Source organism: Hypomesus transpacificus, chromosome 22 (genome assembly GCF_021917145.1).
Source record: "Hypomesus transpacificus isolate Combined female chromosome 22, fHypTra1, whole genome shotgun sequence".
NCBI classification, from domain to species: Eukaryota; Metazoa; Chordata; class Actinopteri; order Osmeriformes; family Osmeridae; genus Hypomesus; species Hypomesus transpacificus.
In genome coordinates, this window is record NC_061081.1 from 241,719 (window position 1) to 269,164 (window position 27,446).

The window sequence follows — 27,446 nt, forward strand, 5'->3', positions numbered from 1 at the left end:
CTAACAGCTAGCTGCCACCTAGCGGTTACATAAGTGACAACAGAGAACTGTCAATGTCCAGAGACACTACGCGTGGTAGGCTACTCAAATTACTAATTTAAATTATTACAGACACGGCCAAACAAAGCTAGCGCACGCTGGAAGAATGTAATTGCGATACAGTATCATCCATTACTAAGGAATTGGAACAATTTTCTTTGATTTAAATATAAAAACAAATGTCTTAATTCATCTAAAATATCTGTTCAGAAATGTTATGTTTATTTTAACAGAAAATCGTTTCTCTTATCTCCCCCAATCCTCAAGGTGTTTCGGCTACCTTTGTGTTTGTGTGTGGCCAAACAGAAAGAATGAGCCTACCGCTTTGAACGGTTGGCCTAGAGAGGGGAAAAAGCTCCTTCACAATGACAGACGAGAGAGAGAGAGAGAGAGAGAGAGACAGAGACAGAGACAGAGACAGAGACAGAGACAGAGACAGAGACAGAGACAGAGACAGAGACAGAGACAGAGAGACAGAAAAACAGAGATAGACAGTCAGACAGAGAGAGAGAGAGAGATCAGAAAGAAACTGACTGAAAATGACTGACGTACCTCTGACACAATGAAGTTGAAGGGTGTGATGGTTGACTTTTTATGTTTCTTGTCCATAGTTTCTGGATATGAATCTGACATCTCTCCTGACAATTGGCAACAGCTACCAATGGACCAGACAGCCTTTTAGGAGAAATGGCGTCAGTTCCATTGATGACTGTTGGAGAACACAGACAAGTTATTGCAACTCAACACATATCCTGACCATACATACACAGTCTGAAGGAGAAGGTCACAGCGTGAACCAGCTTGCCGGTGTGGTTTAACCACAGGATGTCAGTACCACAGACCAAAGTTGGGAGGAGATTACAGCCAAGAGCTTCGCCAAAGGTGAAAAATACTTTATTCAACCCCCAACTACACTCCACTATCCTTGGAAACAACTTTACGAACACAGGTGGTGTGGCACTTACTTCGTCACCATTCCAGAAAACCAGCTCAATGGTCAGTGCTGTAGATGTCTCTGATCTCTCTGGACATCAAAGAGGAAGTAGGAACCATAGGACTTCCTGTTATAAAACAAACGAGGGGCGGTTTCTGTTTAAGGATTGTGGAAAAGGTGTTGCCCATAGAAATATATGGTTTACCTGAGGTCACTAGTGTCACACTCCCATGTGTGACAGGTAAGGCTGCAGCTCAGTAGCCTTTGTGGGTGGGCTTCATCAGAAATATCCTGCTCCTTAGACACATCAAGTTTCATGCAAAATATCTGCAATACGTGGAAACCCCACAAACACACGTGAAGGTTTGGGCACAGTGTCGAGTGTGGGTGATACAAGTATGTGTTTCTGTCTGTTCTTACGTGAAATAGTCCTGATTGGTTTTGCAATAAAACTGTTATAACCCTCTAAATCCATCTCCAGTTAATTCTGTTTAGGTCTGGTTACCCTTAATAGCCTGGTTTCTCTGACTGGTCTAACTGCTTGACCAACTCATGAAGAATAAGCATGCACCAGTTCAAGACTCACATGGAGGTCCACGTGGCCCGTGTTGGCATAATGTCTATGGCCATATGCATCTGAATCCAGAAGTAGATTTGTCCGGTGCCGCTCTTTGCTGTGCCGTGAACGCGCTTAAAGACAGGTGGACAGACAGTCAGAGCGCGCGTTAAGAAAAGGGAGTTACACGATCCACAAATTGTGCTGCCGCATACCAAGACATTTCAAGGCATCAGTTAATGAGACAATAAAGGTAAACTAAATGACTCGTCTTTTGAATATATTCAATTATATAGTTTAAACCTCAAAATTGATGAATGGAAAACGTATTCCTTAAAGGATCAGATGATAAATATAACATTTACATTAGAAATTATGTCCTAATTCACAGCAATAATCAGTTCATGTACATATACCACATTTAATCCACTGCACCTAACCGTATATTTATGTAAGTGTCATTGTAATGTAGGAAAATGTGCTCAGTAACAACAGGAAACTGTTTTCGCCATGTGTGGATAACGGTAATCTAGATTAGCTGTAATCTGCCATGCGTTCGTTGAGTCGCGGCATGGTTTCCTCATGGTAACCAGCAATTCTGTAAACTACGCGGGCGAAAATTATTCCATTACCAATGTTGTTGTGCATAGGGTTCACTTCAAACATGAACATCGGAATCAGAATGGGTTTTATTCGCCATGAAAGTTTGCACAGACAAGGAATTTGCTTTGGTTGGAAGGTGCATACGATAAACATATAGGAATCTTAAATTTAAATATGTTTATTGAAAAGAAAGTGTGAGATAGCATACTTCTTTAAAAAGCTGAGCAATCTGGATCAGGTGCAAATAGACACCAGCCTTTGCACCATCCCAAGACCTCAGAGCAGCTCCCTATCTGAGGCTAGCAGAGTCAATGTGGTCAGACTTCACAAAGACCCTGTCTACCAGCACCAGGTCAGAGCATATACTTGGCAGTCAGTCATCTGCCAAGTTTAGCTTGTACGTGTAGGCCACATACGTAGGCCTACACAAAATAGGAGATTTTTTTTCTTCAGATTAAGCATCATTTCATGATTCATGAGTGTTCTTATTTTGATGGCTGTGGCATTTATTGTGAGTATACACTAATAGTTAAATTTTAATATAAAAGATTCATTAAAGGATATCCTGGTTAGACCTAGATTATATATTAATGAAAACAGTGACCAAAGTCTCTCCAGTTTTTGAGTACATTGTCTGTAAGAAAGAAATGAGTTGCTATTCAGATGTAGAGACACAGTATATTCATAGTAAATGTAGAACTTGATTAAAGCAACCCTAGTGTAGGGTGACCTGACGTCCTCTTTTACCAGGAAATGTCCTCACCAAAATGCGTCCTGCAGGAATTCCAAAATTGTCCGGGATTTTGCCTCGTCGGATATTTGTGTTTCTCTGGGTTTTTCACAAACTATTATGCCCGTATACGTTTTGGAAAGGGTATCTCCCTTACGTTCCACCTTCATGTCATTTTGATCAGATAGTGCGGCATGCAATACACGACCAGCACCCCCACCCCCACCCCCCTGAAGTAGACCTGGCCACCCCATATATATAAAAGTCTGGTTCCGCCAATGCATAAGAAATGCAACACAGTTATGATAACGTTGCCACAATCTTTTTTTACTGTATCATAATAGGCCGGAATGTTAAATAAATGAATTACATTGTACAGTAGTTTATTTACTAAGCAAATGGAAATAACACAGCTTGAATTCATATAGACAACGGAAGATGACTAGACAGTTGCAAACCACATTTTTGTGAAAAAGAGGAAGTGTGAAAGATGTTTAGTTGGGATCATTGAGTAGCAAGAATTATACGTCTGCTTCTGTATATGCAAACATGCACACTTCCTTCTCCACTTTTTACTGTAAGTGGCTCCACAACATCAATGTTGACAGTCATAGAGCATGACAGTTCCAGTAAAAATTACTGAGATAAGGTAATTAAACCTGATCTCTATCTACCACCCGGCATTTCTTATTCAACCCGTTTGCAGGGACTCAACATAAAAACAATATTGTTAAGGACATGGATATAGACTTCTTAGATCGCACATAAATACATTTACATTTAGTCATTTAGCAGACGCTCTTATCCAGAGCGACTTACAGTAAGTACAGGGACATTCCCCCGAGGCAAGTAGGGTGAAGTGCCTTGCCCAAGGACACGTTTTTTGACACGGCCGGGATTTGAACCGGCAACCTTCCGATTAATAGCCCGTTTCCCTTACCGCTCAGCCATCTGACTCCCCATTTAAATGACCAGACAGTAAAATTGAAGTAAACAAACAATCACTTTGCATATACAAATAACTGTTGAATTTAATAAGCCCCCCTAAATTTTAACACTGGCTTTTTCCTTTGAGTTTTAGACATTCAGACAGTCAACGGTGAAGGATGCTGGGATGTGAGGGCGGGACAGGGCAGAGGTATTGTCTGACCCTGGTCACAGGATTGGTGGAGTGTCTGTGTTTCGCTGGAGTCGTGTTTGGCTATGCCTCTCTGGTGTTTGTGCTGAAGGAGGATGAATACTTCCAGGACTTGTGTGTCAATGTGACTGGAGCCAACAGTACTCTGGTGAACACAGGTGAGTCTGAGACAGTTCCTCCATCTGAAATGGTTCCTACATTTGCTGCTGTGGACTGGGAGGATAGTTCGATTGGGTGGGAAAAGATAAGAACAGAATAGACACCACATAATGGATAGAGAACATGTGACCACGCTCTTTATACATTCAACAGTCATTTTGTAAAAGGTATACCATAACCATTGTTGTGTGTTTCCATGCCTGTACCCCAATGTGTCTCTCTACTATACCTCTTCATCATGATAACCTTTATCTCACCTCCATTTTCTGCTCTATCACTCTTTCTCTCATTTTCTCAGACTGTGGAGCGCAGGATGAACAGTTTTCTCTGGTCTTCACCATCGCCTCATTTCTGAACAACTTCCTCAGTCTTCCAAATGGAGTCATATTTGACTGCTTTGGCACCATGGTGACGAGGCTGCTGGGAATGTGAGTACCAACACACTACTTTGGCTCCATTCTAAGGCTCCTTGCTATCATGGACACATGGAATCAGCGTGGGCTATTCATTCCTTGTTATCAGGTGCAGCATAAGGTGATGTAACAAGAGAGGATATAAAGATGGTAAGGAAGGACAAAGAGAGAGAGGGAGATCTAGGTGAAATGTGTCAATACTTAAACTACTTGTGACTTATGACTAGGGACCGTCCTGTATTCTATGTGTTCTTCTCCAGATTCCTCTATACCACTGGTACCTTGTTAGTGGCCTTCTCCAGTGCAGGTAAATATACTTTAAACTCCATTTTGTACCACGCAAATACAGTAGAGATAATAACAAAGCCTCTTTCTTTTTCTCAAACAGTGTATTCTTTGCTGCTGTTCCCAGCACTATCCTGCATTGCTGTGGGAGGAATACTGTTACTCATTACAAACATGCAGGTGCATATACACACACAAGATGATGTACAGCCATTTTTCAGATATGAGGTATGAGTAACACACAGGCACTGTCATTCTTCCCACTGACAGGTTGGGAACCTGTTCGGGTCCCGTCGCTCCACCATTATTACCCTCTATAATGGAGCCTTTGATTCTTCCTCTGCAGTCTTCCTCATATTTAAGGTAAAATGGAGACAGAAACAGCCGAGACTGCCACCTGTATCAAACAACCTAGTGGTTCCCTCTGCCTTATATAGAAATCGAGATGCAGGACCATATTGCTACCTAGTGGACAGACAAGAACACACACTGTCAAATGGCTCATCTCATAAAGCTTCTCTAGATCCCAGATTTAGTGGTTCTTAATCCCATGTTCCCTCCTTCCTCTCTCCCTCCCCCCATCCATCTCAGGTGCTGTATGAAGGAGGTGTCTCTCTACGCGCCTCCTTTCTGGTTCTCTCCGTCTGCAGTGTCGTCCATGTCCTCCGGACACTCTTCCTCCTACCCAGAACTCACATCCCCTACCCCCTACCCCCTTGCTACACCTACGGGTATGAACACAACATTTTATCATCTGTAGGGGGTTCCTTCTTTATTCGGCTCTTGGATATTGACAAGTACAAAACAACATTGAGTCGTTTTATATGTGAACTGTTTTTGCCCCGTACTGATGTCACTGACCATACTGCAGGGGCGATTCTAGGATCAGACCTTTAGGGGTGCTCAGCCCCCAATGATAATGTGACATGAATACAGTGCCTTGCAAAAGTGTTAAACCTCCTTGCTAATAAAACCCTAATTTCACTGGATAACAATTAATAAATGTATTTATTATTATGCAAAATATTGAATGAATGAAAACATTAAGGATGTCCCTTCATGAACTACCAGCATCAAATGATAATAAACCATAATACTTAATATTTTATTATTATTATTTTTAGGGGTGCTGAGATCAAATTTCGGTTTAAAATCGCCACTGCCATACTGTATGTCTGATCTTGTCTTAAACAGAATAAGCTTTGGTAAAGAAAACAGCTACGACGTAGAGGAGTTTGAGAAAACCCGAGATGCCACATTAACACCAGATGGGGAGGGGGAAACTGATGACAGGCCCTTACAGTCCGAGGATGTTGGGCCTTCTGAAGACGGTAATGTTTAAACCAACCTATTTTTCCTCTTCTCGAAGAAACATTTTCTGCTGGTCGAGAGACAAATATGAAGAAAATCCATGTTTTTGTTTGGCTTTGTGTGAATGTGCACACAGTGGTCAGTTTCAGGAGCTGTGTCCTGTCCTGGTTCTTCTTGTGGCACCTTATCTGGCTGTCTGTCATGCAACTGCGTCACTATCTATTCATTGGAACATTAAACCCTATGCTCAACCGCCTGACCAACAACGATCCAACCCTGGGTAACACACATATGGTTCTATCATCTGTATGTGTGTCAATGCTACACACATCAATGTAGCATGTAGCATGTATTTAGCAGACATGAGGTTTTGACTCTAGTCATAGTCTAGTAGTCTCTTTCTCCTGCATGTGGCTAACTTCCAAACACTGCTCCTTCTCTCCTCCTCTCAGTGAGTAGGTACACCAATGCGTTTGCCTTCACCCAGCTGTGTGGGGTCCTCTGTGCTCCTTGGAACGGCCTGCTCATGGACAGACACAAGGGCCGGCCTCTGGCTCCAGGTGAGTGTGTTGGGGGACTTCATACTCCTGAGACCTGGACATTGTTGTTTCAAATGTATCAAGTTATACGTTTGGGTGCAATAAGCACGATTTAAGAATAATAAATGTCAAAACATAGCCTTTATGGTTAGATGTTCTCCGTGGCCTCATTGGTTGACCCTTTTCAGGAGAGACAGAGAGGGAGGTGGATCTGCGCTCGTCCGTTCTTTCCCTCTTCCTCACCTCCCTGCAGTGCCTCCTCTTCTCTGCCTGTGCCTCCACTCCCCTCCTCCCACTCCAGTACCTCACCTTCATCCTGCAGGTCCTCAACCGCTCCTTCCTCTACGGAGGCAACGCCGCCTTCATCAGCATAGCGTAAGTCAAAGTGGAACCGAGAGATGGGGGGGGGGGGGGGGGGGGGAGGAAATGACAGGTAAGGTGTGATAGCAGTGTGCGTGTGGATTGGAGGCGGATGGGGTGAGAACGGTAATTGCAGTTATCAAACTGAGCAAAAGTTGGTGATGGAAATAAATGATAAACATACTTCACCAATCCATTAATATGTCTCTCTTTCTAAATTAGTTTCCCACCCTGTCACTTTGGGAAGCTGTACGGTCTGATGATGTCTCTGTCAGCGGTGATGTCTCTGCTCCAGTACCCTTGCTTCGCCCTAGTCAAAGGAACCCTTGGAGGGGACCCTTTCTATGTAGGTGGATGACGAAGATGAAGCACTTAAGAAACTAGACCGGGCTGATAGTGACTCCGTACTAACTTCTGGCTGTCCTTCCCTCTGCCTTTCGTTTCAGGTGAACATTGCTCTGACCTTGCTCACTTTGCTGGCTTTCATCCACCCACTGTGTGTCTATCTCTACTGCCGGAGGCTGGCCAATCAGAGGGAGGATGGACGGATGGATGCCAGTACAGGCACCATAATGGCTGAGGCCAAACTGTAGGGACGTTCCAAGAACGGAAAGGCTATTTAAATGTGTTTTTTTATCATGTGTATAGGTGGGGTGACATGATGATTTGGAAAACAGTATTTTAGTAAAGTTTTTGCAGTATATTTTGTATCGTCTCACAATTTGGTTACAGTTGACAATAAAATTGTACATGATCAGTTTGAACTTGTCATATTGTCCAGCATCACTCAGAGAACATTAATACAGACTCTACTACAGAACAAGGTTTTCTGCAATGAGAAGCATTGTATTGGTTTTACAACCAAAGTATACACTCCATAAAGCACTCAATGCAAGTTTTTTTTTCTTATATGAAAACAACTTAATGGGTTATTTATTTGCTCAATAATATCTAAAAGTGGTATGACCACTGGTACCAGTATCTCAAAACGGCAGCCAAGGAAAGTAAAGTACAGTTATGTAAAAAAAAAAGAAAAGTAGGCTACTTAAAAACGGTATCGCCCGAGTCCCCTTCAGCACCGGTAACAGGTGTGTACATCTTGTGGCACTAAGCCATGTAGTAGTTCTAGATACAGGTGCCCTGCTCTAGGCAGCTAAGATGGTTATGATGCAGGAACAGAAGCTGATCCAGCATAGCAGAAGGGATATTCCTCCTGTTCCTGTGCATGGCCCCTTCCCCCTGGCGTTGGAACACCTCCGCGGCTCCGCCCACCACAGCCGGTGCTGCCAGATATGCCCGTGCCACCTTGGCCAGCAGAGGCAGTACTGTGCACTTTGCCCTCCACCACTGAAGGGGGGGCTGCTCTATCAAGGCAGAGTCTTTCTTTGCCTTGTACAGGGACACCTCTGCCTCCACGCACTCCTCCACTGACAGCAACTTGCTCTGGGCCTGTGGACCATACAGATCGCCCAGTAGGAACTCCATACCAGATGTAGAGTTTGACTCTGTGGTCTGCAGGGTTTCAGTCTGGACTTCCTCCTCCTCCTCCTCCTCCTCCCCCTGGTAGCCAGGGGAGCTAGCCTCAGACTCTTCCTCCGTTTCCTCCTCCTCTTCATCATCATCATCATCGTCGTCGTCGTTCTTCTCTGCTTCTTTGAAGCTGATCGGCGCGCCCTCTTTCAGACGCTTACTCCGTCGAGGACACCCGTCCATCTCCCATGGTAACAGTGAAGAGGAGTTCCTCTTGTTCTTCCCGGCCCTGTGATTGGCGGATGACTGGCGACTACTCCTCTCTTCCTCTGCCCTGACAGCCTCTTTCTTCAGCCAATCAAAAGTGTCCACCTGATCCTGGACATTAGGACAGAGGTAAACCAATTTCAATGTCGATACAGATTAAGAACATATCATGTTTCTGTCACACATTTTAAGGACGCAATTCCTTCATTCATTATTAGCAATAATAATTTACCTTCCAAAACAACAATATAACTTTCTGGTACAACATTGGCTATAAGAAATTGACACATAGTTTCATTTTAATTTCAGGGTAGTTAGTTACCTTTTCTTCCATAAACCTTAAACCATGGAACTGTGGGTCGAGGGCACATGCCAAACAAATAATCCTGTTGACCTGAGGGTTGTCATAGAAACTCTTCAGGGTCGTACTAATTGTCTTCTTAACTTCTTGTAAAATGGCGGAGACCCCTGGGCCCAAGGCAAGGTGGCGTGAGAGCAACCCGGTGAGGATGGGCTTGATCAGTGAGAGCCGTGGGTATGTTTCTTTAGCAACAGTGTTGCACGCCACATCCAAAGGCTTCAGCACCGAGCAGAGGTCATCCAGAACCTTCCAATCAGAAGGCTCTGGAAAAACAGCGTCCACAATGGTTTTGTTGGAGATATGAGAGATGGAGCTCATTTTACAGTTGTCCGATGAAACACTGTTTGTAGAAAAAGAACCTTTAGTAGTGGTTGCACCTCTCCTGTTTTTGAATTCTTGACTCATCTCCTTGATCACCTCCGATATCAGGGCCTGATGGCGAAGGAGAGTCTGCAACACACAGTAGAGCCGGTTCCACTCAGGCTTTAAGTTAGTCCAAGACTTGAGCTCAGCCAGGTCTTGCTGTCCTAAGGCTGTGAACAGTTTCCTGGAATACAGAGATTGGTCTCTGTTTTTATTTTGGCTGTGGAAGACACTTGATAGAAGGCTCTGAAAAAGGCCAAAGGTGCTGGAGATGACAGGATGTGACATCACTTGCCGTATGCATGCCTCGACAACGCTCAGGAAACAGGGGATGAGTGGGAAGTCCAAGTTGGAGCGGTTCACCTGCACTGACCCACAGATCTCGTCTCCGGACACAGAGTCCTCACACTCTAGAAAGGTGGTGGAGTTAGGATGTAGAGCGCTCTTTGCTTGTTCTCTTCTTTTACTTTCCTTCTTTTCCATCAACTTGATCTTTTCACTCTCCTCCCCTCCAACGATGACTACACAAGGCTGGCAGATGCCCCACTCTTGAGCCATAGCCCTCACTTTGGCCTCCACTGACGCCCATCCAGTCTCGGTTTCCCACAGCCTTTGTGTGCCGAGAGCCAGTGTGTGTGGACTGAAATCAAAGTCTAGGAAATGAGCCCACAGGGTAACGTACGTCTCACTGTCACCCTGCCAGTCACGACCCCACACATCTGCACTGAGGGTCACAGGCTCCAGAACTTGAGAAGTGCCAACACGGGATGCTTTTGTTCTTGAAACGGTCCCAGATTTGGACTGAACGGTGGTGTGTTTGGAGTCCTTCTCCTCAGCGATCCCTGCATAAGTCGTGAACGTTTTTGTCCTGATCTTTTTCTCCCGGGCGTGGAGGTCAGTCAGCAGGCCTCCTAACTGCCAGGCAGAAGGCAGCTCCTGGTTGGAGGGCAGCAGGATGCGGATCATCTGCCTGAAGCCTTCTCCTTCCACCATGCTGGGAGGAAGCAGATCCCTAATAAGGAAGTCTGCAATGGCGTTGGTGGTCTGTGTGGCGGGTCTACTGGGCTGTGTGCTACTCTGATGGGTCGTGGGCAGTTCATGACATGGAGGTGAACCGTGGCTATCCAATGAATTGCCTCTTAAGATACTCTCTCTTTGAGAGTATCTGTATTTATGGGTTTGGTTGTTTGTTAAATTGCGATGCCGCATTTTGTGACTGTGTCCTAGATGACTGAGCATGGCTGTCATGCTCCCATTAAAGAGCACATTCTCCCCACACAGCTTACACATCACCCTCGTCTTGTCCAGGGGCAGACCGCTACCATTGGGGTCAGCCTCAAACCCAAAGAAGTACCACACTCTAACATGAGCAGTATTAGGGTGCTTTAGCAGCTTATCCGCGCCCTCAACAAAGTCATAGTCCTGCACTTCCATGGCAGAGCATTGATTGGGATCGTTGCTGTCAGCCTGTGACCTACTGGAAAGACTACTCGTCCCAGACATGTTGATATATGACTGGTTAGCGTTTAACCAGCTGGGAGAGTCATGGGGTTCAGGGACAGCAGCAACTCCGGGTACACGAACAAGTTGGATGTCCTGGAAAATGCTAAGCAGGTTCTCTTTGTCCCCATATTTACACTTGATGCTCTCACCTGTATCACAGTGGAAAAACAAAGGCCAATAATTGAACATGCATTTTTCAATTTACTGAGATTGTGTATTATTGTTACACTGTAATGGAACTGTATTCAAATTCATGCCATAAAACTGTAGCAAGGCTTTTGAATCATAATCGATTTTAACACTTAGGATTCCCACAGCCACACTTACCAAGACCTAATCCCAGAAGAGCAGCATACTCCTTCCCAATGCAAACTTTCACTTCCTCCCCTGGGGAGATGGGTTTGGAGACCCTGTAGTAGATTTCCCTTTGCCACTGGAACACAGTGAGGTTGTGCTCCTCCTCACTGGTGGTACATGAAACAAACCTGAAAATGGACAGAAAGACACCACAGTTCAATGTGACTTCAATGTTTCTCAGTCATACTTAACATTGAGGTGCAAGGTCTGTATGAATAGCATCAATTCTGTTTTTATTCAACTCTTCACCTCATCCAGTTGGATTTGTTTTCATCTGAAGCATCAATATAGCAGTAGGTATCGCTTTCTTTTATCTAAGAACAAGGGAAATAATATTTATTTTTACGGATCACCTAAAAACTTTTCACTTCATTAATGCTAAAATGATGATACAATGATTTAGTTTCACACTTACAGCCCAGGCATATCTGAAGCAGGTCAACTGTCCTTGGGCCATCTGCCCTTTGAAAGGTCCAAATATACTGCCCTGCTGTAGCAAAGTCTTAGCAAACACCCTTAGCTCCTGCACACCGTCCTGTAAGGAACTCTCCGGGGAGGACATCTTTATTAGATTAAGGCAAATAGGTAGTGTGGCCACTGCTCTTGATGCACCTTCATGAAATGGCTCCCCCAGTACCACACTGTCTGCTATGAGGTTTTCCAGGGGACTTAGAGGAGTAAGTAAATCCGTAAAGTCCACAGGGGCCACGCTGCCACCTGGAAGAAGAGATGGATGGAGGGATTTGTGTAACAAACAATGTTTACCAATTCAATTAGAGTACATGTGGATAAGATGGACATCGATATATTGCTCACAAATGTTACCTGAAAAATTCTGCCAAGAAGATGCAATTCCGGCATCATTGCCACCAGAAAGGTTGACAAACTCCTCTGGATGATGTATTCTCAAGTGAGCTCTTAAATTAGTTGTGTTTCCGTCTTTGATACGTACTATCCTTCGGCACATTAGACAAATTGCTTCGTCCTTTATAGTCGGTTTTCCTGTATCGTCTGCTTTAAAACCGTAGTAAAGCCATATTTTGCTAAGCGGCTTAGCACTACGTGTAAAGCTATATTTTGAAACTAAATGCATCTTTGTCTGGCTCAGTGAATCGAGGCTTGCGATAAATTAGCTAGTGCTAATGGTAGTTCTGGACAATGTGGTTGAGTGAAACTGAGAATGCGCGCGCAGGCCCTGTGTGTTTTGCTCATTGACGTTACTCGGCAGTGAAGGGAGCAGGGGGGAAGGAGGACGGAGAGAATGGCGGATGTACAGTGCCCCAACTCAAAATGCACGGCAGAAAGGAAAGGTTTCAGACTGAAACTCGATTCCTGGCGGCACAAACTGATACACTGCGTGGGTAAGATAACATTTACGCTTGTTCTTCAGGGGTAGCACCTATGGGAAACGGTACATATATTGCTAACCTGATTGCTTTGAGGCTAGCTAGGTAGCTAGATAGACTAACAACAACGCTAGCTGAAAACACTAAGATATTACAACGCACGGAAAGGGCTGCCTCGGTATAGAACAGAAGCTGGCTGGCTAACGTTAGCGTTGCATCAATTCATTGAAGAAATCAATTGATGTGGCCAACTAGCATGCAGCCAACTCGTATTAGCTAGAGCTAGCTAGACTAACCTATTTAAATCGCTAGCGAGACTATTTTGCTGTAACTATTAGCACTACCATGGCTAGCTAGTTAGCTAGCACTAGTTGTCTTTGTCCTGGACAGTCAGTGGGGTTGGCTTGAATTAGCTTACTAGACCACAAGTAGAAGAATACTAGAGCGAGTGATATTTCAGGCATATGACGTTATGTCAAATGTAATAGTACTGTAGTGTTGTCCATCTTATCGTTATGGGAAACAACAAACGAGGTGCTGCAACTACTACTACAGTCATTAGTCTAGCTTTCTGTAGTCTCAAAATAAGGGGAGTGCCAATGATTCTAACGGCCGTCCGGTAACGTTAGCTGCCCACGTGACCTTTTGAAAATGTCTTCGTTCCACCGACGAATGGTATGTAAGCCACCGGACAGTTTACCTGACAGGCGGAGCCACCTATTCTTACAATATTGGTTAGCTAGCTATACAGCTAACATGACCAGTTCCTTGACAGTGGTGTATATGGAAATTGATATGTAACTACTGTAGCTAGCTGCACACTTATTTGTTATTCAGTTTAACTGCACACACATTGGTTTGCCAGTTTGTGTAGATGATTTACGTGTTAAAAGTTGATAATCAATTTTAGCTGCGTGACTGTACTTGGTATTTTGGTGCTTTATCATCAGTGACACATTTAGCCAGCTACCCACTATTTAACGGCCTTGTAGCAATATCAGATTGTGTGTTTACATATGTTAATATTTCAATAGGGCGTTCAAAATAATCAAAGGCTAGCAATTTTTTTTTTTACTGTATTAGTCCACTTAAGGCCACAGAAAGCAGCAGTCATTATGAGATGCTGTTCTACCACTGTCTTGTAAGAGGTGGAACCTTAAAAAAAACATGCAGATAGACAAAACACAAGCAAATTAAAGGCAGGGTAGGTAATGTTGTTGAGAGGCACTTTTTGTCATATTTGCTGAAACTAACTTCACATCCTGATAGCAATCAATAAATCTACAAGTTTTACAGCAAAATGAAATCAATCCGTTATCTGTGGGCGTTGCAGAACTGTAATAAACACAACCAATTATTAAGGTCGGATCAGAACTTTTGATTGGACTGCATTCGGACCAAATGCAATAATTGGACAGGCTACTTGTCTGTGTACCTACCTACTTCCTGGCAGTAGTCAGGCTTTGGTTCATGTGTTTTGGAGGAATGGCTTTGAAAGGAGGGGGTGGGATATTTTGGTTTGAATCCTTTCAAACTAGCTAAAATTGTTAAATTATAAATATTTATCTATACATCCTTTAATCTAGGCATACAGTTTAAGGAACAAATATATTTGTCCCCATTACCCTGTCTTATTAGTGCTGAACAACATTTATACAGATTATACATATTATTAATGTAGTGAAATTGCTTCTTATTTTGCTTTGATCTTGTTTTAACCATTAACTAAACAATTTAGAATTTGTTTGGTCTTGAAGTTACTTGCTTACTGACAGTTCTGTTACTGTGAACACAGTGTTTCACAATCACATAATAGTAATTAATTATGTCATAACCCATAGCAGCAACCTTAAATGTGCTTTCAGATTTGTAATAGTGTTGTCTTCTGTGGTATGCAGGGTTTGAAAGCATTCTGGAGGGAATCTATGGACCATTACTTCTGAAAGACATCAGTATATTTGATGGTAAGTTAGCTACGATGTGTGTATTTGTTGTTGTTATTTGTCAACATGAACAGTCAAAAAAGGCCACTTTGTTTGTTTATGTCAAAATTATTTAGATTATTATTTTAGAGACAGATTTAGAAACAAATCGACTGAGCGAAACACTGTGTCTGTCCAGATTGTGAACCAGAGGAGTTGGACAACTGGTCCATGGATGCCAGCTGCTCATTCTGCTCCCTTCAGCTCGACAAACTCGGTGTAAGTTATATTCTGTGAAGCTGTGTGTGGTGCTGAGCCAGGACATTTTTCATATGCGGTTTGCTGGATGTGTACGTGATGTTGTTGCAAAACCCTTTTTTTTTTATAGGACCATGTCCCTGTGGCCACTTCCCCCCTGTCCTCACCCTCAGATGAGATGCCTTCGCAGGCCCCATCCTTCCTGGAAAGCAACCAATCAGCACACAGGTTCCTTTACACTGTGTTCCACAAAAAAGGTGAGATACTTCCAATCCAAACAATAGCACATCAATTTAATGACCCTGACATTCTTATTTGGGCCAATAAAAATATCCCATCAGTCATACACTTTAACCTGAGGTTTATTTCAGTTATTCAGATAATGTTCTAACAAATGTCCCTTGGCAAATTTGTTTGTGAACTCGTATTCAGATAATAAAAAATGTGTTGCACCCCGGGGAAATGTGTCTGCATATAATTGGTAGAATAACCAGTTTTATTATTGAACCATCTCTTGTATTTTAGATGTACCTCTATCCAGCTGTGACCCCAACGTCCCTCTGGTGGCTCAGGAGCTGATGAAGAAAATGATACATCAGTTTGCCTTGGAGTATGCCTCTAAAAGCCCCCTCTACACCACCAAGAATGGCTATACTACTGCCTTGCTTCGACCTGGCCCCTCTGACCCAGATGCTCCCCTGGACCTTACTGTAAGCAAGTACCAGGAGAACCATGGAAAGGAACCTCAGCCAGGTACACAATTAAACCCCGACACTCTGTGTGGTTTGACATCCCTTTGGATTTTTGCAGATGAAAATGTATTTAACGTTTTAAATTATTTTTGGTAAATGTCAATTCTTTGACCCAAACCTCAGGCCATAGGTTACATTTGAATGTTTGATCTTTTCCCAACAGAGGGTGTACTGGACCTCTCAAAGAGAACCTCTGCTCCCTCGGCCCCATCATCATTGCCTACCAATCAGAACTTGTCAGGGTGAGTTCTTCTCTCATTGGTCATCTCGTACACTTACCCCCTCATACTCATATTCTACCGAGCATTCTAAAGAGTGTGCATGTCCTATACAATAACTTGCTTGTGCATTGTGACACCATGGCATAATGTTACCTTAAACTATCCAGGCAATTTACAAAGGTGTAAGTTAAAGTGGCTACTTTTACTTAATTAATTGTTCACATTAGGTCAGTTAGTGTCGGGTGCTGCAGTTTATTGGAAGAGTTAAAGGGTTTCTAAGCATTGATATTGTATATTAGTATGCCATGCGCTTTCATTTTTGTTTGTGCCCTATTGTTTTTTGGTGTTGCAATTCTAAAGGGTCTGACTCTCTTATCTCTTGTTGAGCGGTAACGTCACAGCTACTTCACAATAATGTTTGTCAGCTGCTCAGGAATTAACAAAGAGGAACACTGGACTGTACATCGTTTTACCTCCTGATTTTTTACTCTGATCCAGTATGATTCTGATAACACTATCCTCAAGCATAGGACCCTCACACAAGGACTTTCAAGCTCCCGTTGGGTTACAAAACTACTGGGTGTGTGTGAGTGCCTAAGTAACCACAGCCATTCACAGACTGTCCTACTTGGTCGTGAGTGTGTGTGTATGTGAGAGACACACACTGCAGTGTGTGTGAGAAAGAAATGCTCCCAGCACAGAGTAACAGCCCATAGGCTGTCTGAGTGAGCCAAACATGAGATGTGAGACGCAGTGATGTTACCTACACAAGACATAAAGGAGTGGGACCCCCTCGCCAAAACCCCCCCTCTTCCCCCATCTGTGACTCTTCTCCACCCTGACCCTGGTGTTTGGTCCTCCCACCCATAGGAGGCAGCGCAGGCAGAGGGAGGAGTACCCTGAGAGGAGCTCGGAGCTGTCAGAGGGGCTGCTGTCTAAAGCTCTAAGGGATGTTCGTTCTGGCAGTCTAGAAGAGCACAGGGCCGCTTTGCTCTACGGGATTCCGCCCCGCACGCTCAGGCAGAGCCTCGAGGCGTTAGCTGAGGGTGGGCTAAGCCTGCTATGTTGTCTGAATCCTGGAAAGGGCACCGGCAGGGATGAAGTGACGTCACATGATGTGGTGTCTGCAATGCAAGGTGGAGAGGCACGACTCCTACTGCAGAGGGTGGCGGCGTGGGCGGAGCAAGCGGAACTTGGAGGAGGGATCGTGGAGAATCAGGAAATCAGTGGCGTTTCGTCCTCGGCGTCCTGTCTTGATCCGAGAAGCCTCCTGAAGGTGCTGGGTTACTCCCATCCTCAGCTCAGGGATGACCTCAGCTCTCCAACAAGCCCCACTCCCAGCAGTGACCCTCCCACTCCTCTTCGCATCCCACAGGTCCGTTCATCCAATCCACCCAGACCGAGCAACCTCGAGCCCTATAGCCTGGCTGAGAGCCTGCAGCTCCACACTTCCCCAACTGAGGGGACCTCCATTGGTACTGCAGCCAGACCCACAGCAGTCAAGCTCAAACCCCACCTCCTGCTTGACGTGTGTCTTGGCGGAGCAGACATGTCACCCTGCCGCCTGGCTATACGCAGTTCTTCAGTCGATGATTCTGAGGAAGGAGGGGATCGTCGGGACAAGGACAAGCAGCCGAGGAAGAAGCGTGGACGCTACCGCCAATATGACCATGACCTGCTGGAGGAGGCCATTACAATGGTGATGGGAGGCCGCATGAGCGTGTCAAAGGCCCAAGGGGTTTATGGGATTCCCCACAGTACGCTGGAGTACAAGGTGAAGGAACGATCTGGAACACTCAAAATTCCACCGAAAAGGAAACCTGTCACCTCCCGCCCAACCGACCCTGGAACCCTCGCTGGTTCCACAAACTCAGGGACATCTGCCTCAACTGCTGCTGTCGTCAAGAGGTTCTAGGCCCATGACTGGTATTGAACCCTCAACACTTGAATTCTCCAACTCTCACAGGTTAAATGTATTATGTACTGGGAACACTTGTTGAACACAAACCATGCCTTTGAAACTGAGATTATGATTCAGGTATTTCACAGACTGTATGTTGAAATGTGATATATAACGGCTTTTCTTTGTTGGTCTTGGGGGATCATATCCCATCCTATTTGTTTTCAAAAACCCGAAACAATTCAATGTTGAACCTCTGTCAGGACTATCAAATCAAAGTGTCTGACAGTTCTGAAGTACACTTAGTATTACCCCATCACGTGATGTACATTGAGGGTTGATTATATTCCCTCTTTCAACTACTGTGTGACTCACACCTGCAGGGATAGGGTATACATATGGTATACACTAGTGATCATGTGTGGCTTTCACGTTCTGCTAGTATGGGAATATTCAGGTTTGATTTAACTTTAAAAGCTCCTGATTGGAGTTGCCTCTCTTTCTATAGCTTACCAAGCTAACAACGGACAAGAAAATGCAAACCAACAAAGATGGATCCATTGTAACCGAATGAGGCATGCTCTTGTATGCTATTTAGCTGTTGACCAGGTCAACTGTGTTTTTAAGAAATTTGTTTAACCAAGGTGGATATATCCCAATATTAAGTGTTTGTTTCCTTTTAATGTGAAATCTAATCAGAATAACGCACCAAGTTTAGTTGGAATGCAAACATGAAGCATGTTTGGTAAAGCTTGGAAATGGTAGTTTATTGTGAAATGTGTATTCTCTCACTGAAATTTGCAAAAGGTTTGCATCTCTATACCACAGAAAACCACTCTAAAACCTCACATGACATATCTGCTGCTGGTAACTCACCTTTTTAATTCTTTAAAAGTTTTATCTTCTCTGTTGTTATCCAAATCCGAGAGTGGGATTCTGTATTTGCCGCCTTCTGCTTTTACCAAAATGTTCCTTGGGTCACTTGACAGCTCGTCACAAAGGTTTCTTTCACTCCGTTTCTGGGTTGTTGGGCTGTCTGCCTCTAAACTTCTGGTTATCTGCTTTTCTCTTTTTTTTTCTGAGCTAACTGACTGTCTGGTTGGAGCCTTTTCTTTGGATTCACACCTTCTTACTCTGTCTGAGCTACGTACATGCCTACATATGGACACAACATGAAGCTTTGATCACTCAAGGAACACCCAAGTGTAAACGCTCATACAGAAACAAGCCATTTATGGGAGGGAAAATTGATCCATACAACAATGTTTGTTGACATTAAATTATGATAATTTAATCATCTCAAAATCTGAGAAAGAAATAATGGTTAAGTGGCATTGCAGGTGATGGTGGTGTTTCTGCCTGTTTGTATATGTATTTGTCCTTGCGGTGTTATTACTATTTTGTAAGTCGTTTTGTGTGTTCTCTGAAAAATGTAGGTTATAAGTCATTTGTTGCTTTACTTCGTATACTGAGATCCACCTCAGGTCTAATGTTGAAAACTAGTAACCCTGGCAACTGAACCACTACTGAATGTTTTTTGCTCATAATAGTACACTAGTGCCTGTCTGAAACTACAGCTAACCTCAGCACGTAATTCTCTGGGAAGTGCTTTTCATATCAATATGGCCACAGATACATATTGATTGATAAGCTTGAAATTAGTTAAAAGCTGCATAATTGTAGTTTAAAACTAGTCATTTTGCAGTAATTCCACTTTACCAAACGGTTAACTTTTAACTATAGGCCTACCTGTACAAGGTTTGTTATTACTCAACATCTTACAAATCTATCAAATTGCTAACTGAAATCCCATATTGATGCATTAATCAATTGCACTATTATAAATTATTGATGTTTTCAAATTAGTGTACGGCAGTGTTTTGTGTTAGCGTTTGCTGTGAATGTACTTATTGAATGTGCTTCAGTATTGTGAGTCTAATGGTTAAATGTTTTGTTAAAGTTATTGATTTGTAATGAAGCACTTTGAAGCAATGTAAAATATGTATGCTGCAACTGCATGAACACGCTACTTAAATGTGATTTGAATTTATATAATCTACAACTTGTTTCCCTTGTCCCCCCCTAAAAGAAAGATGTTGAAATAACGTTTGTCTTCATGAATATATGACAACGTCCCACAGCAGTTTGCAATGCTGACTTTATAACCTAATTTGATGAATTGTTTTGATCTTCAATCGTAGTTTTTAAATAATGTTTTAATAGATTAAATAGGATATTTCCTGTCAAGTCCGTTAAGGACACGTCCTTAACTGCCGTTCTTGCACTGCAGCCCAACTAAGAAATAGGGAATTACTTCTTTAGCAGTTTGTTTTGAGAAGAAGTTTTAAAAGATGTATTGCTTGTGGAACTTAAATCATTTGACAGTTGTAAGAAGTGCAACGATTTGATTTTTAAATGTTTTTAAGCGTTGCTACAATCGCATTTTCTGCCCTCGGCAACTCATCAATAAAATCTATTCTGATCAAAATGGTTCTTCAGCCATCATGGGGTCATTTTAACTTAGTGGGGAAGAGCTTAGCAGATGTATAACATTTAATTTTCCTCAAGATGTATTATTTTGTGGAATCTTGATAAGCACATGGACTCAACATTTTGTACTTGAAACCTTTTTGCTGTCTAGAATGTTTAATTTAGAACATCTTAAACTCGCTGCTCAACTTTAATAATCATCTTTTTTTCTGTCTAGCTTGCAGTTGCCAACCAATTCTGAAGAAAGTCAGTGTGAAGCAGAAGATGCCGGGATGCTGGAAACCTTAAATGGATGCAAGTCTGCATTGCAGGCGGTTCTCCAAATGCTCTGCCCAGTCCACCGCTCACTGCTGCAGCAGATCTTAACAGTAGCCTTCCAGGAGCATCGCTGGGCTTTTGCTTGCACCCATCGCCAACTCACTCAGGCCGAATCTCATTGCTGCCATCGGGCAGGGGAGCTGCAGGACGGCACGCCCCCTCCACCACCCTTCAACGATAGCAATTCCCATAGCAGAGCCCCTACCTATTCCTCTAGTGACTGTAACGGTCAAACCGATAGTCTAGCCACCCGTTTGTCATTAGACTGTAATGCCCATAGTAGCGCTCCTCTCACCTTCAGTGACACACAGGTTCCTTCAGTAAGTGGCTGCTGCTGTGTGCAGAGCTGCAGAATGGCAGCCGACCCGGGTAGTCCTGTTTGTGTCTGCTTGAAGAGCCTCCAGTGCCTCCCCTGCCAAAGCCTGGCCGTTGGACGCATCAACAAAGTGGTTTGCGCCTTCACGTCCTCCTCCTCCTCTTCATCCCCTTCTTTGTGCCCTACCTCCAAATTATGTCCCACTTCCTCTGTGTGCCCTGCTTCAACTGTCTGCTGTAGTAGTTCTCACAACCCTCTGCCTTGCGCCTGCTGCTCAGAACATACGTGTTTGGTTAGAGATACAGCAGAGGGAAGTAGAGAAGTAAGTGGAGGCAAAGATCCCCAATGTTCTGTCGTCCTAGTAAGGGAGACACCCCGTAGTCCCTCCCCTCCCCCGCTGTCTCCCATCCCCTCAGACATCAATGGAAAGGCAGAGGAAAAGCCTCCCTCCCTTCTACACCACAGAGACGAAGGGGAAGATGTCCAAGACCATTATATGGAGAGCAACGGCCAACAAGGAGTGAGTGCAGATGTGGAAATCATAAAATATCCAGAGTGTAAAATACCTGAGCAGAGTCAAGCAGAGCAGAACCAAAGTGGTATTTTACTGCAAGATGTGGTTGATCGCTTCAGCGAGAAACTGGAGACAATCAAACCTCAGGAAAAGGACCTTCCCCTACCCTCGTTATCCAGTCAAAGCCTTGAAAAAGGTCTCAACTTGTGCTCCTTATCCAATCAGAGCCTGGAATCGCAAAAAGAAGCCCACCTAAATGAGATCATCACCACGTGTCTGTATCAAGACAAAAATAACGATTACAACCTCAGTGATCTCTTTCACAGTCACGACATCAACGCGAACCAATCACCTAAGACACGTTTTCGCCGGCTACAAGAGGCACGTGCAGCCATGAGGAAGACGCCTGACCAGCCCTCTACTCGAAGACACACCCTTGAAATCAAACGCGAGCTGGCGAGACTTGATCCAAACAATTGCTGGAGAAAGCGGTCTCTTGGAAGGAATGGCAAATCGAAAGATGGCAGTGCTGTTGCATCCCCTCCAATTAACTCCTCCTGTGAGACAAGCCCTGTGAAAGAAGAAATGGAGGGAATCAGAAAGAATAACATTGCCAAATTGGAGAAAATGACACCGGACTGGGAGAGTACCAGAGTCAGAGAAGAGGAAGAGGTTGATAAAATCCCAATTGGAGAGACAGACACTCTGACAGAGGAAAGAAGAATAGAGAGAGGGACACAGGATGTGGTTAAGAGCAACATCAGTGAGGTGGTTGAAATGAAGAAAGAGGAAGGACAGGGTAGGGGTGTCTCGGAGGAGGAAAGTATAGAGAGATTGAACAAAGAGGCTCAATGGAACCGGGTCACATTAGATGAAGGACAGAAGAGCGGTGTAGGAGAGGAGGTAAAGACTGTGATAGTCACAGAGGAGGTAAAAATGGAGATGCTTACAGAAGATGAGGGAAAGGGGATGGCCAATATGGAGGGGGGAACATCTGTGGACAATCAAACGCCATCAACCACACTGCAGCTAAACACCATAGCTGAAATTGTGGTTAAGGATGAATCAGAAACACCAAGCAGTGACAAAGCCTATGGCCATTACTTGCCTGAAATCCCGAGGACGCATAAACAGCTTCTTACTCTAAGCCATGACAATGATTCACTTACTAGAGCCAGTGGTCAGGGTAAAAGAGGTAGACCAGAAAGGAAAGATGTGCCTATGTCCATTCAAGGAAAATCAAGGAGAAACACGGTTCAGAGATCCAGGAGACAAATAGTTCCTCCACAGCGGTTTTCCTCGTATGTCACAGAGCCAAGGAAAATGTACTTTGCTGCTTGTTTCTCTGAGAGCATCTTTAGCCAGAAAACATTAAAGGACAGGCCTCTTACTGACAATGGGTCAGATGCATCCTACTCACAAACGGCTAGCAATAATATCCATAAAGCCAGAGAAGAACCTCTGCACTCCATGCCTCAGCTTGAAAGACAGGAAAATGAGATGAATGCCAGTGAGTGTCTGCTGGGAGAACGTCCAGGAAGTCCCCCCATTGTGCTAGTGTGTCAGAGTGTTCAAGTCACAGTACCCTCTGCTGAAAAGAGTTCACCAAAACACTCCTTGCAGAAAAGGACAGATGTTAGGAAAAGTGTAGCGAGGCCTAATGGACGGTTACAATCCCCACCAACAAAACGTTTAAATTCAGAATCCAAATTAGGCATTAAATCTCCCAAGGACCATTCAAAGCAAAAAGGAGACTTGACCTCTGACAACACCACTATTTCAGCCAAAAGCCAAGACACCCAGTACATCAGTCCAATAAAACTGATGTTTGTGTCTCCAGTGGGTGAAGATGGGGTTAGATACATTCTACGGTCAGCAGTTTCTGGCTCCGATGGACAGGGAGAGGAAACATTTGACCCATGTGAGTCGTCGTCATGGGCTGGAACACCTGAAAAGACCAAGAGTCCACTTGTGGAGCATATTGCTTTACTGCCAAAGAGGAGTCCTACAAAATCTGGAGAGGGTAGCCCATCAAAACAAGCTGTCATCACTGACACTTACAGATCAACTGGCTCACTGAATGGTATTGGTGGTGAGAGGCAGGAGGGCCCCCTGCCTTTTCACGAAACCACGCTAAAGAGGCGTCCAGGGCGCCCCAAGAAGTTGGGTCCTCAACTGGAGAAAAGGGAGAAGAGGCCAATTGGTAGGCCGCCAAAGCAGAAGTGTGTGGATCAAGCATCATGCGGCCCTGGAACTGATGGGGCCAGTTTTGTTAATCCAAAAAGAGCTCCTGAACCGGATATGGAGGATAAACCCAACAAGAACCTTAAAATTACAGTGGTTTATGGACGGTCAAGAAGAAGCAAGAGGCTAGTGTTAGAGGACTCAGGTCTCCTCCAGACAAGCATGATTGAGTCTCCTAAGGTTGTAAGCACAAATGCCCACTTGGACAAAACAAATGTGTTTCAGGACAATATTGTAAAGGATGCTCCACTAATAGTGGAAGATTTGAATTTTGTCAGGCCTGTGAAAGATAGAAGAGAGGCCCCTCACTCCAGCAGCAACATCAAATGTCAAAAGTTTAAAGGTGGAGTACCTATGAGAAAACCAGGGAGACCTGCTAAAGTCAAGATTTCTGGAATATCAGTCACTGTAACCACAGTTTCCCCCAGACAATGCAAGATCCACATTAACAGGGATGCCAGAGAATCTCCACAGAGAATCCGTAAAAAGCTCCTGCCAGAGTTCCAGCCTTCCAAAGATCCTAAGACAATCAGTGTTCAAACAAGCAACGACGGCACTCAAACCGAAAACAAGGAAGACTCTAAGGACAGTAGGAAAGAGCGTCCTCTACCTGTGCGTCATTCTGTAAGAGTGAGGAAGCCCTCTGTTTATTTGCTGCACTCTGTTGCCACGTCTAGGTCATACAGCCACAGTACAGCTTTATTGCGGCGTTCCAGACAGCTCTTACTAAACAAAGCCAGCAGCCAGAGGAAGCAGGAGGAAGCTCAAGGGGGAGGGGAGACCTCTGGGGAGAAACCGCATCTATATGTGCAGGCTGGGAAATGGAATGAAAGAAAACAGGTGTGTCAAGATTTGAGCCATGTGGCAGGGGTATCCATGGACTCTATATTCCCTCAAAGTGGTACTTTAAAATGGTGGGCAGTGTCAACCCAGGAAAAGACCCTGAACCAAGAGCTGGCACGAAGGATACGTCTCGTCTCTGAAACCTGGATCTCTGACACCCATACTAACCAGGAAAGGACATCTTTGAAAACTAGGGTGTCTGTGAAAGCTTCCTCCACATCTACAAAAAGGCCAGAGCCCATTTCCATGGTCAGGATGCTGTTTGACTGTCCTCCTACCAAGCCAAGGTCCTGTAGCATGGGCCAGCTTTGTTCCTGGTTTATGCAGACTACAGAAACCCAGTCCTTGGCCATTGTCAAAAAGGCAAGCACTCGAAACCCCTACGAGGTTATGCACTATCCACATGTTACCAACAGGGGCAGCGTTTCCCCAAGCCCACAGGCTGAAAGACTGCGCAAACATGTCAAAAAGTTTGCTACGGCAGTTCCTAAGAGTCCAACCGAGCACCGACAAGCACAGGAAAGATTATGGTATAGGAGCAGGCGGATTGTCAAACACCAACTCTTTGCTTCAACAGTGGCCCCTGGGAGGTTATGTCAGAGAGCACGGTGGTGGAAGAGGAGAGGAATGGGAAATTACCTGTCCAATCTGCTTAGAGTGAAGTCAAAGTTTCTGACCAGGAGAGAGAGAGTCAATCGGCCAAAAAGACAAACAAATCACATGAGACTGATTAAGCGAGGGATCCCTGCAAACAAATTCCCTGAGCAGGTGAAGTTCTCTTTAAAGTCCAGTGAGAAACCATTCTCTTCAACTGCAACAGATCATTCTTTTGATGATTTAGAGAACATTTGGCCTGCCAGTCCTGCTCCCTTGACTGAAGAAATGGCGGATATTCCGAAAGCGCAGCGACTCAGCTCTAAAGCTTGGAGCCCAGAGACCTTGAAAGAATGCAAAGTATTCTTAAAGAAGATCAACTCTCCAGACACAGAGTCCACCGCTGAAGAGGACTGGGACACTTGTACTGTGATGTTAGATGATGGCTCACCTTCCGCGTACTGCCCTAATGGAGGGAGAGTGGAGGGTGGAGAAAGGGAGGACAATAAAGCTGTGAAAATGCAGAGAAAGAAGAGAATGAAAAAGAGGACAAAGACGAAGGAGTCAGATTGCTCCTCACTAAATGAGACGGATCAGGATGGTGTGGGGGCAGGCATAAGGAAAGGCAAGCAGAGAAGCTTCGAAAAAGTCGCCAGTGAATCACTGCTGCCATCACCAGCAAAGTTGATAAGACAGTCCCAGGGAAGGGGCCTAACCGGGCTGAGATGGCGTGACTTTGTAGTGGGTAATTACATCCCTTCCTCAGTTTTGTAAGCATTCTTTATCAAACTGGAAACGCATCACTAACGAGTGTTTGTTACTTTGACCGTTTGTCTTTACAGGCAGCTCGAAGTGAAGCTATACTCCTCCATCCTTTAGTGACTGCGGTAAACCGGGTGCCTTCAGACATTCAGCCAACCAGAGACTGCCGTTTCCCCCCCAGTCTCGCACCCAGCAATTATGTAGCAGAAGCCTAACTTAACGAAAAAGCTTGAGGTTGCACTATTTTTAATGTTCTGTTTCCCGTCCTGCATCTTAAGTCAGTGGATGTCTACAGATTCCCCCCCCCCCCCCCTCCCCAACACCTTTCAGTTTGTATGAAACATCCTACCACAGTGTAAACAGTAGTTTGATAGAATTAAAAGCACTTCGATTGTGCCCATTCAGAGCGGCCATATTTAATGAAGGAGAAATGTTAATGTTATTTTTTGTGAGGGAATGCCCCCCCCCCCCCTCCCCCCTTTATATACCTCATTATAATTCGACTCTGCTTTCGCTAGGAGGTTGTCATATAGCTTTAGTTTTAGGGCAGTGGTTTTTGGAACAATGCCCTGCTAGAGTTGAGTAGCCTTGCCTGCAACAAAATCTGAAATATCTTTATAAACTCAGAACTCCTTACCTCACTCAATATCAAGTATTGTGTGAACATTCATTTACTAAGCCTAATCTGTGAGCTGTCAAATGCATTAAAGTGTAATACTTTTTTATATAACTAATTCTCATCAGGCCTCAGAGTATACTTAGGTACTATATGACGTGATGCAGTGGTTAGCTTATAGAATGTTTGTAGCGAGAGTATTTTGACGATAATTCTGTTTTCACACAAAGCATTAATACACGTGTCATCAAGCCTGTCTGTTGCACTATCCCAAACAGAGATTGTTAACCCTGTAGCTCCTCCTATCCTATATGATGCACATCCTTAGTTCCCCCTCCCTGTGTTAAATCTAGTTCCTCCTATTAGGTGCAATACGTTTATCACAAATCGTTAAATCTATATATTAGAACAATGCTACTTTTCTTGTTGACGTTCTGAAGACTGGCTGATATGGATCTTAAGTCACATTGCAGTATCACTTTTTTTGTATGTTTGTATGCAGGTGTGTGTATATGAGTCTAAGGGAGTAAATATACTCATATGGAGTTATTCTCTCTTCAGATTCTTTTGACAGCGATGGACTGTATTTACTTTGTTAGCTGACAGATACATTGTCTTGGGTTTGAAAAGCAGCTGTCCAACCTGACCCCAGGATCTGTCTCGTGGGTTATGGGGCCCCACAGCATGTGTGCCTGTTGTAAGTCATTCTGTGATTGCCATTTCAACATGGGAGGAGGGCCTCTGTCAAGTCAACTATACAACCATACTCCCTCAGTTGAAGTACTTGGTGCTATGTATACTTGCTGTTATGTTTTCTTTTAAGTGTTTTTATATGTGACCCTACAGATGTAACAGAGACTGTCACTAGAACAATAAAGATTCTTTTGTTATATACATTTGTTACGGACAGTGGAATGTCTAATGTTACTTTGCATGCAAAACCACAATTTGTTCAAAGATTT

At 44.1% G+C, this 27,446-nt stretch overlaps 3 protein-coding genes across 5 annotated transcripts; 2 read left to right on the plus strand and 1 right to left on the minus strand.

Annotated features, from left to right (window-relative positions):
- The first annotated feature begins 1,691 nt into the window (after positions 1–1,691).
- Positions 1,692–8,103, plus strand: slc43a3a (solute carrier family 43 member 3a). Its single transcript, XM_047045873.1, has 13 exons — positions 1,692–1,782; positions 3,938–4,158; positions 4,458–4,587; positions 4,833–4,879; positions 4,961–5,037; positions 5,128–5,220; positions 5,449–5,588; positions 6,052–6,188; positions 6,305–6,448; positions 6,621–6,728; positions 6,896–7,082; positions 7,290–7,413; positions 7,514–8,103. Exons 2-13 carry the CDS (start codon positions 3,969–3,971, stop codon positions 7,658–7,660), a joined length of 1,524 nt encoding a protein of 507 aa, XP_046901829.1. The 5' UTR covers positions 1,692–1,782; positions 3,938–3,968; the 3' UTR covers positions 7,661–8,103.
- Positions 7,783–12,481, minus strand: LOC124484777. The gene is made up of 6 exons (XM_047045871.1): positions 12,214–12,481; positions 11,804–12,105; positions 11,638–11,702; positions 11,359–11,516; positions 9,127–11,180; positions 7,783–8,915 (listed from the first exon to the last, which is right to left on the minus strand). Exons 1-6 carry the CDS (start codon positions 12,479–12,481, stop codon positions 8,193–8,195), a joined length of 3,570 nt encoding a protein of 1,189 aa, XP_046901827.1. The 3' UTR covers positions 7,783–8,192.
- A 76-nt stretch (positions 12,482–12,557) lies between these two features.
- On the plus strand, positions 12,558–27,374 carry lcorl (ligand dependent nuclear receptor corepressor-like). Of its 3 annotated transcripts, none has more exons than XM_047045868.1 (8): positions 12,558–12,749; positions 14,633–14,698; positions 14,856–14,935; positions 15,045–15,171; positions 15,440–15,667; positions 15,830–15,908; positions 20,495–25,847; positions 25,949–27,374. In XM_047045868.1, exons 1-8 carry the CDS (start codon positions 12,650–12,652, stop codon positions 26,081–26,083), a joined length of 6,168 nt encoding a protein of 2,055 aa, XP_046901824.1. In that variant the 5' UTR covers positions 12,558–12,649; the 3' UTR covers positions 26,084–27,374. The 3 variants fall into 3 exon arrangements, with proteins under 3 accessions (XP_046901824.1, XP_046901825.1, XP_046901826.1); XM_047045869.1 differs by having other exon boundaries at positions 20,495–25,851; positions 25,949–26,053; XM_047045870.1 differs by lacking the exons at positions 20,495–25,847; positions 25,949–27,374 and adding an exon at positions 16,758–20,275.
- The last annotated feature ends 72 nt before the right edge of the window (positions 27,375–27,446 follow it).

Excerpts from the sequence above, each read along its gene's own strand:
- slc43a3a (XM_047045873.1), top strand. The coding sequence starts at position 3,969 with ATGCTGGGATGTGAGGGCGGGACAGGGCAGAGGTATTGTCTGACCCTG. Across the intron at positions 4,588-4,832 it reads GTGACGAGGCTGCTGGGAAT|ATTCCTCTATACCACTGGTA; the intron begins GTGAGTACCAAC and ends GTTCTTCTCCAG. Across the intron at positions 5,221-5,448 it reads CAGTCTTCCTCATATTTAAG|GTGCTGTATGAAGGAGGTGT; the intron begins GTAAAATGGAGA and ends CATCCATCTCAG.
- LOC124484777 (XM_047045871.1), bottom strand. The coding sequence starts at position 12,481 with ATGCATTTAGTTTCAAAATATAGCTTTACACGTAGTGCTAAGCCGCTT. Across the intron at positions 11,703-11,803 it reads GCTTCAGATATGCCTGGGCT|ATAAAAGAAAGCGATACCTA; the intron begins GTAAGTGTGAAA and ends CCTTGTTCTTAG. Across the intron at positions 8,916-9,126 it reads TAAGGTTTATGGAAGAAAAG|GATCAGGTGGACACTTTTGA; the intron begins GTAACTAACTAC and ends CCTAATGTCCAG.
- lcorl (XM_047045868.1), top strand. The coding sequence starts at position 12,650 with ATGGCGGATGTACAGTGCCCCAACTCAAAATGCACGGCAGAAAGGAAA. Across the intron at positions 15,668-15,829 it reads TGGAAAGGAACCTCAGCCAG|AGGGTGTACTGGACCTCTCA; the intron begins GTACACAATTAA and ends TTTTCCCAACAG. Across the intron at positions 25,848-25,948 it reads TGAGATGGCGTGACTTTGTA|GCAGCTCGAAGTGAAGCTAT; the intron begins GTGGGTAATTAC and ends TTGTCTTTACAG.